Genomic DNA, 9,691 nt, shown 5'->3' with positions numbered 1-9,691 from the left:
TAATTTCAGGGAGTGTCTTCCTCTCTCTGCTGAAATGCATGGCGTGGCTATGCAGCATATCATGTACCCATCACTAGGTCTTATTGGTGTAGGGCTTATATTTAACAAATGCATAGAAATCCTGCTTATTGGCTTATTTTTATAATCCTTGGCTTATTTTTTTGGGTAGGTCTTATTTTCGGGGAAACACAGTAATTGAAACACAGCTTGTCTTTTGATCTGCATCTTCTGTTTGGAATTATTTTTAGCCTGACTCTGAGCATCTGGACTTTCCATTAGTGCAATCTTAGTGCACTAATCCATCCTAGCAATGGATGAAACTTGAACACGATTAGATACTAATGGATCTCCGTGTTACGTCATTCACCATATCTGCCTGGCTATCACTACGTCAAAAATGTCATTCAGGTCTCAGATAAAATGTCATCTCCTAAGATGGGATATCTCAGTACACTTTTTAATGCTACTCACTTTCCCAAGTCCTCCTACCCCAACCCCATTGCTTCCTCAGACACAGATACCATCAAACCCTTGTCACTATTGGAAATTGGTGTGTCGATTTGTTGGTTTACATATTTATTGTCTATCTTCCCAAAGAGAGTACTAGCTTCACAATAAAGAATCCTCTGGCTGCAAATGTCAATAGTTTGGGGTTGAGGAACCCTGACTTACCTGTTTCCAGACTTATAGGTCATGTTGACATTCTGCAGGAAGGAAGATTTAGCCTTTGTGGTACAGATTAACTTTGTGGTAACTTTGGCTCAGCACCTGTAGAACAGTGGTTAGTTACAGTGCCAGCCACATACACCAAGGCTGGCGGGTTTGAAACCGGCCAGGGTCTGCTAAACAACAATGACAACTGCCACAAAAAATAGCCAGGTGTTGTGGCAGGTGCCTGTAGTCCCAGCTGAGGCAAGAGAATTGCTTAAGCCTAAGAGTTTGAGGTTGCTGTGAGCTACGATGGCACAGCACTTAACCTAGTGTGCCATAGTAAGACTCTGTCTCAAAAAAAAAAAGAAACCACATACTTTCAATCCTAGGTTGCTAATCACCCTTGCCTATTCATTCATGTAAGTTACTCTTCACACAACTATAGCCTGTGAATACCCTAGTGTGCCTTACCTGCTGCTCATGGAGAATCACTTGACCCTTGAGGGGACTTTCCAGTGGTGCCACTGTCACAAATGGGTGCCAGACTCCACTAGCTGTTCTTGGGAAGATGTCAAAAAGGTCCACAAAGTAGCCACTTTTACCAGTCATATTCATAAAGTATAAGCAAACAGGATTACATGTAACTACATATATAGTATTTTCTTCATTTTCTGAAATGACAAAAAGGTGTTCATTTTGTAGTTTGAACCAGTTTTCTGAGTTAATTGTTCTCTCTTATTACAGGTATTAAGAACTGTTTAGTCTTTGGCTTCACTGAATCATGATGTTGAGCACCCAGTCGGAACTCAGTACATGGTTTGTAGATGGACCGACCAGGAGAAGCAACTTAGTTCTCACCCGAAATATAGATAGGGACGCATCCATCTACTTGAGAAAATTAATTATCTATTTGTTCCTGTAAGAATGCCACAATATTCTTGAGCTAACACCATTAAATACATATCTAACAATTCTCAATGTGAGAAAATTCTTCCTTGTAAGACAGCAAAATCCTTTGTGCTCCAGTGAAGATCTGCCTTCTCCTGTTCTCTTGTTGGTTCTCTTGTTGGCATCCTCAAACTACGGCCCGCAGGCCACATGTGGCCTGCCTAGGACATTTATCCAGCCTGCTGGGTGTTTTTGCCACCACTGCCTGTCCTGCTCAGCAGCCGACTTGTCCCGGGGCCCGCAGTCCAGCCCTCCAACAGTCTGAGGGACAGTGAACTGGCCGCCTGTTTAAAAAGTTTGAGGACCCCTGGTACAGATGGACAATAGTTGGTCAGCCAGTATCATCTGTTTGCTAATCTGGCATTTTCTAGACAGTTAAGTAATTCCATTTTCTTAAATCTTAGCTTTATGGATCTTTTTTTCTAAACTTGGGCTCATATTTGAGTATTTCTTATTATAAATAAGAAATACTTTTCAATCTGGATACCTGCATAAGTCCATTTTCTGAACTCTGTGCCAGTGTCTTTTCAATTTTTAAGTGCCTATGAGTGACCTAATAAAAATGCACACTCTGATGCAGGGAGTCTAGGGTGGGGTTTCAGATTCCGTCTTTCCAACAAACTCCCAAGATGCCAATGCTGCTGGCTTCAGGTCCTCCCCTGGAGTAGTCAGGCTCTGAACCAAGTTTCTCATCATCTCTTATGTTAGCACATTTGAGGCAGGAGATGAAGCTGCTTTTCTGTAGTAAACACTGTCAGTACCATCCATCACCCAGGTATCTGTCTCACAGTGGTCATATTTTCTGACCTCCCAATTAAGACATAAGATATGACACATTTTTGAGACTATTCTGGAAAATCTGGAACACTTGTGCATATGTATATGTCTGTGTGAGTGTGTGCCATGTCTACAATATTCTATACAGACAATATTACATATACATACATTATTCATATTATATATACTGATACAGTAAATTTAAATAAATAAACTAACGTTGGTAAGAAACGTAAGTCAACAAAAAGCTGAAGACACATATTATTTAGAAAACAATGCAAATTTTGTGTTATAGCTCTAAATAGCAGATACAATCACAGAATTTATAATTTATGGATCTTTTTAAATGCTTCCATTATCAACACAAATGAGCTCAATTCAACATGTATTGAGAGCACCTTCTTGCATAGTACAGGGGACTAGGAATATGGTAAAAGTATTCACAGAAATGTGCTTAATAATTTATTAATTGTTCTCTCTTATTATAGGCATTAAGAACTGTTTAGTCTTTGGTTTAAACATAAATAAAACCCAACCATGTACTTTTTTATTTTTTATTTTTTTTTTGTCAGTTTTTGGCTGGGGTTGGGTTTGAACCCGCCACCTCTGGCATGTGGGGCCAGCACCCTACTCCTTTGAGCCACAGGCACCGCCCCAACCATGTACATTCTTAACAGCACATATTTTTATTTAAAATAGCAGATTTGGGGAAAAATAATATCCAGTGAATTTACAGGCACAAACCAGATACTGATATTTGCCTCAACAATTTCCATTTTAATCAAATTAAAGACTCCTTTCCTCCAGCCACCAGTTCTGTTTATATCATCTAAATACCTCACACCAATTGAAGAACTTATGTAAAAGGTACCCAAGCACTGTATGTATTAGTCAGCACCAGCAACAGTCCAGAAATGTAGATTTCAAAAATTCATATCCCTTATTTGCAATTCTTTACAATGAGATGTTTAATGATTGCAAATCATTCCAATCCAACTTTTTATGGTTCATGTAATCACCAAAGTGGAATCTTAGCCAAAAAAAAAAAGTCCTACATTTCTTCTTTTTCGTTTTCCCTTCTATTTTTAGCACATGCCTGGGTGTGTTTAACTCTGTGCTACAATTTAATGAGAAACAGACATATGCACACTAACTCAGCAGGCTTATGTGGATTCCACTATTGTGTTAGGTTGTTAGAGGAAATTAGTTTTAAATTACATACGTGTATAATTGCTATCCAATCCAAAAAAGACATGCACCAAGTCTGTCATAGACTTTTTGATGTCTGGAGGTTAACTCCTTAAAAAAAAATCAATGCAGGAAAGAAAGATCAAAAGAATAAACTGACATACCATGTGATGTAGCAATGTCACAGATTAAATTAATTTCATCCAATGGTAACTTCCAGGAGGCACATTCTTCAGAAAAGTTTAGAGATCTTTCTTCATGTCTTTCTATTGGATATTCCTGTATGTTTATAAGTACTGGACCCTATGATGAAGCAGTCATCTGAGTTAAGAAATTTGGGTAGTCACCAAAGCATAGAAAAGCTACTGTTCTTCCAAAATATATATTAAAGTATTCAAGTATTTAATAGACCCAGTTTACTGACTGACATAGATAGTACTTATAACCATAATGATACCATGTACTTGCATTTATACAGTCTTTCATCTGTGGCATCTTATTTCTCACTTTTTCTATTTACTTACAAAATTTACCAGATGTGAAATCCCACAGGACTTCTCATTACTTTATTCCTTTCTAAGCCAAGAGCTAGTTTTCAACTCCAAGTACGTAGACCCAGAGCTGTCCAAACCAGGAGAATAATTTGTAAGAGAATGAACCAGAGCCTGATATATTTCTGTTGTGAAGAATTATTCTTACATCCTTATATAGAAATTTAATGGCTGAAGAACCTGTGTCTTTTAAATTAAGTATTAAAAAATGACATTTGAAATAGAACAAAACCAAATTTACTGATAACAACTAGTGTTACTTAAGAAAGTTGCAGTATTTAACACATGGCAATAATTATTCAATAAAACATAAGCAGAGGAGCTAATTTAATAATGTTATAGATATTATTTCTAGATACTTAGATACAACTTCCAGAAAAAAATGCTATATTGTGAATATATTTTCAATGATTTTCATGCCCTACAGTCCTTAATCAAAATGTTTGGGTTAGACACTGGTACCCATGTCCCCACTACCCAGACTACATCTCAGGGGCTGGAAGACTAAACTGCATGTCTCACATTTCCCTGGGAAGGGTTCTGGAAGTGTAGCTTCTGCCAAGCAAATGCACTTGCGTGGTTTGGAAGACAGACGAGAGGTAGTGACCAGCTTTGTGCAGTGATAGCAGACAAGGAGGTGCTAACTGATATGAGTTAGCAGTCAGATTTTATGCTATGTTGAAGGAGCTGACATGGCCTACAGGCAATGTCTTACCCTCTGCCAGTTTTCGTAAATAATATTTCATAGAAACACAGCCATACCCATTTGTTTATGTATTGCCAGGGCTGCTTCTGTGGCATGATGGCAGGGCCAAGTATTTGTGAAGGAATCTATATGACTGCAAAGCCTCAAATATTTACTGCTTGGTCTTTTAGAGAAAAAGTGTGTGGTTTGGCGCCCATAGCTCAGTGGTTAGGGCGCCAGCCACTACACCGGGGCTGGCTGGCTCAAATCTGCCCTGGGCCTGCCAGACAATGACAACTGCAACCAAAAAATAGCTGGGTGTTGTGGTGGGCACCTGTAGTCCCAGCTACTTGGGAGGATAAGGCAAGAGAATTGCTTAAGTCCAAGAGTTAGAGGTTGCTGTGAGCTGTGACACCACAGCACTCTACCAAGGGCAACATAGTGAGACTCTGTCTCAAAAAAAGAAAAAAGGGGGGAAAAAAAAAAGAGAGAACAAATGTGCTGCCCCTCCTTTACTGTACAGCCCCCAGCAGCAGGGACGGCAGCAGAAGCAGAAACTCTGATCTGGAAACTACAAGTCCAGGGCTGCCCCTGACTTCTGTTCCTCCAGCCCTTACTAATGATTTTGTAAACACCTGCTTTGCTATAGTAAATCACTCCCTGCCTGAAATACCTCGACTGATTTCTACTGCAAATAGTGCCTAATACTCCTTTCCTTTATCTTTTCACTCTGAGGCGGCACCTATCAACAATGTGTGGCTGAAAAGAGGTCAGAGACTAAAAAAGTACAAAGTTTTATTCCTGTTAAACAAGAAGTAAAGAAAAATATCACAGAGTAACTGCCATAGGAAAATATACATATCATACCTGACTCACCTGAAATACACATTAACTCTTAACAATTCTATCTGGCCATTAGGAACTATCTATGTAGAAGCTAAGCTGATTTGAAAAGTAGAGCATTAGCTAAAATAATTTCAGAACAAATCATTTCTGCGATTATATACATTTTCTCCAGGGAAGATACAGAAAAATTTGTAAGATTCAGGAAAGAGGAAATAATGAAGTTATCAACCTTTACGTCTATATGACGAGTTTCTGTGGGACACAAGAGTTTCTGCATTCCACTTCTTGCCTGACCAATTGTCCAGTAGCCCATGAACGTCTGCTCTGGCAGAGGCAACCTGTCAAGGATGATTTGTAAAGTAAATATTTTTTCTTGTTTCCAAGTCACAGGATAAAATAATAAGTCATCTACGTGTATTTATCAACCACACAAATAAATGTGCAGAACACTTTCGTAGAAGTGAGTTATACTTCATTTTATTGAAAGACGGTCTATAGATGGTATAATTATGTTTAGAATATACTATAAGACAAAAAAGATTCCACATTCCAGAAACTCAAAAGTAAGGTCCTGTTTTTACCCTAATGACAAATATAATTAAACATTATACATATTTTCCCTTGAATTGGTAAAAGAGTTACTCATTTAACATCTAAATTTCTGGTAGAAAATAGGACGGATTTTTAAAAAGTGAAGCAATCTGTCACATTTTTCAGTCTATTCTTTTACATGTGGAATCCGTATAAATAGTATATGACACTATTAGTCCTATGTTTTTAAGTCAGATGGGGCAAGTTTCGTAGACTTTGGAAGCATAATTTTTTCCACTTTGAACTAAAATACAATATACACACAGAAATGTTCACGTAACTGTCACTTAGTTCTGAACACAACCATATAACCAGCACCCAAAGAAGTAGAGTATCACTGGCACCCAAAAGTACCCTTGGGACCACGGTTAGTCATTGCTCCCACCAGAGGAACTACTATCCTGACTTCTAATGGAATCATTCTGTATTTAGATTCCTTTTTATTTGATGTAATTTTTAAATGAAGTGATTTTCCAAAAGAAATATGGTGATGAAAAGTACAAAATAGCAATTTTTTAAAAAGCCTTCACTTTTTAATCACTATCTTTTCTTTGAATCTTTGAAAAAGGAACTATTAATGTCATTTCACCCATTAGAAATTTCTTTTTCAATGATAAGTTAAGGCAAAAAATGATTCAGAGTTAAAAAGCTCTCTAAAAATAACATGCATATGGCTACAAATTGAAATGCATGCTTGGAATGAGTTTGATGATCATTAAAACAGTACATATTTATATTTAGAAATCATTTTATTTTCAGTAAAGTGCTTGACTGACATAATATTTCCATATGCTTAATAAGACCATATAAAGCTAAGATTTTTTTTGCATAAAATAATGGAGCCAAACATTCTGGTGGAATATGCTTTTTGTACCTTTGAAATGCTAATGTTTAATGCAAGAAGAAAGAAATGTACTTTGAAATTCTTCTAAGTTATATGACGTGAATCTCTCAAAAGGATGTATATGCTTTTATGTCTATCATCTAAAATACATTATAAGTACCTGAACAATTATCCTGATTGTGACACACTCACTTCCATCCTTTAAAAACTAAAAAGGAGTATGTGTGGTGGGAAGGAGCCTGAATTAGAGAATTTACTATTATTATGTTCTCTCTTTCAAATGTAATAAGAATGTATGCCTGATCTTAAAAACATCTCTTAGAGACTGAGATCTCTCACTCCTAATTTGGAAAAGGAACTGTATTTTTCACTTGCTTTCAACAGTTCACCAAGGGAAAATTAAGTATTCAAATACAGAAGGAGAAAGATAAAGGAAGGAGATACATTTAATTTCCCTGTAGCATAGAAAAAATAGTGTAATAGAACGCAAGAGAACTGAGTTTTAGTTCTAGTTCTTTTATTAAACAGCCATGCAAATGTAATGTGGGAAGGGAAAAGTCAGCTAATTCCCCTGAGTGTTAATTTTTTCATTTGTGAAACAAGGGACTCTAAGGAAAGTTCCTTAGAGCTGGAGCGCTCTGTGATGATTGAAGGAGCAGAGGGAAGTGCTGATGGCAGGTTCAATGCTCCTGCAAAGCCTTGGGGCTCTGAAGTAAAAATAATCAGAATGAAAATATCTACACCTACCAATAGAGCAGGTACCCCTATGGATAGACAATCTTTATTGACACATATTAAAAAGCAGCTCAGGATACATCTAACATTAGCTTTGTAAAGACAAAAGAAATAGTTTCACATCTTGAAAGCTAATTATAGGTGAAGAATTGTTCAATAAAAATGATCTTTGGTTGATAGCTAGCCTAAAAAATGGATCAAATATATCCTTTAATAATCTGACAAAAATAGTATACTAATGCTTAAAAAAATGGTCTTCATCCATCTGAGAAAAAATAACTTTGCTCAACTTCTGGTCTTTACTGACAATGCCGGGGATGTTCATAAAATCTGGTTGAACTTGCCAACTCATTCTAAATAACAGTCACGGAAATTATAGGCTGCCTGGCTCTATATAAAAATAGCACTGGCTATTTGGTTGGCAGGGTAGGGAAAGGACCTTCAGGTACCCTATATAGAATCTATTCCAGAACCATATAACAAGATGCTATTGGCAGTAATAACTATAACTGAAAGACACAAAACTCAGGGTATCCCAGAGATGCATGATCAAACTAACTTCATCCTGTTCCTTGGTAACATGAAATGTTGTTTCTAGATTTTTACTGTGTTCTCTAGGCTGGCCGACTGAGGTAAACCAAAGCCCCTCATTTATTTTCCATTACCAAGCCTACCCAGTAAATTGTGGAAAAATTTGCCCACTATTAACTTTCTCTCCTTCAGTAAGTTTGTAGTCAGGGGAGAGGGAAAGCATAATTATTTGGGTGTATGAGCAAGCTTTGGAATTTGAAATATAATCAACATCAATTTGGGGGTTGCTCTGAATAACCAGTTAGCAAAGTCTCTATATTCCATTGGTGAAATCTGTCATCCAGCTATGACCAGGCTTAAATTTTTATATCTGATTTGATTAAAACAATAAAGGCATTGCCCAAGATTTTAAGATCTTGTCACTTGTATTGTTTAACTATAAAGTCTTAGCTGGAATGATGGGTGGATTTGATTTTACGGATGAGCTTAGGCCTATAAATAGCACTACATTTTATTTTCAGTGTCATTCATGAATTTATGGTTTTTAAAATGGTGCAGTATTTCAGTTCCTATGTTGTGAAGTTTCTTAATCCCTTGTGGAAGTATTAACAAAGATCTGGAAGTAAAGTTTTGACTAAAAGCAAGTTGGAATATCAAAATTATGATTTGGGTCAAATTATAGTATTTGAGCAAGTTCTAGAAAGGAACAAAAGCTCTTCTTTTTTTCATAAACATGCATATACTTCATAACACGATGCAGATAGACACCAAAGTCAAGTAATACAGTCTGAGTGACACGCGAGAGGTTCATCTAAGTTTGGTTCCATAAAGAGGTGAGCTGGGGTTTTAAAGAATATGTTCTGGCAAATTTCTGTCTTCTCTGAACATTTGCCAATACTATTTCTGGAATATGAAAGAAAACACATGAAAAGAGATTTGTATCTTTCTAAGGGCATTATGCAATTGGAAGTTGTTGACATATCTATTATCAACAATTCCTAAAACATTTCCTTACCACGAGAACTACTGATTTTCACGGGAATAATGGAGCCCTTCGGGGTTATTCCACCAATTCTCAAAAAATCAACAATTACTACCATCTTTGAGAAGGAAAAGAACTCAATTTTAGTAGGCTTCAACCATTCCTAATGTTTTAAACCTAACCTCTGACAAAAATTAAGTTGCATTTTCTTCGTGAGTTCCCTGGAGCCTTTCCTGGTATACCCTAACAAGTATTTATAGCTTCAGTTCTTACCCCGTCCCCTTATTCTCCAGACAGCCTTGGCCTTAGCCACACTGAACTGCTACTTGCTACTCCTTTTTTTTTTTTTTTTTTTGAGACAG

At 36.9% G+C, this 9,691-nt stretch overlaps 1 protein-coding gene across 1 annotated transcript in view; it reads right to left on the bottom strand.

Moving 5' to 3' along the window:
• The window catches only part of LOC100961950 (von Willebrand factor A domain-containing protein 8), a gene marked incomplete at its 5' end in the record, with an annotated part of 309,966 nt that overhangs the window by 126,577 nt on the left and 173,698 nt on the right, over window positions 1–9,691 (bottom strand). Inside the window, 3 exons of the mRNA XM_012805376.2 lie at window positions 1,123–1,322; window positions 3,729–3,867; window positions 5,876–5,984. Of these exons, the coding sequence (XP_012660830.1) occupies window positions 1,123–1,322; window positions 3,729–3,867; window positions 5,876–5,984 (448 nt within the window). The remainder of the gene's footprint in view (window positions 1–1,122; window positions 1,323–3,728; window positions 3,868–5,875; window positions 5,985–9,691) is intronic.

Source organism: Otolemur garnettii, unplaced genomic scaffold, assembly GCF_000181295.1.
Source record: "Otolemur garnettii isolate 467f Iridium unplaced genomic scaffold, OtoGar3 scaffold00040, whole genome shotgun sequence".
NCBI lineage: Eukaryota > Metazoa > Chordata > Mammalia > Primates > Galagidae > Otolemur > Otolemur garnettii.
Note: the sequence above shows the minus strand (reverse complement) of the source record. Positions and strands in the feature narration are given on the sequence as shown.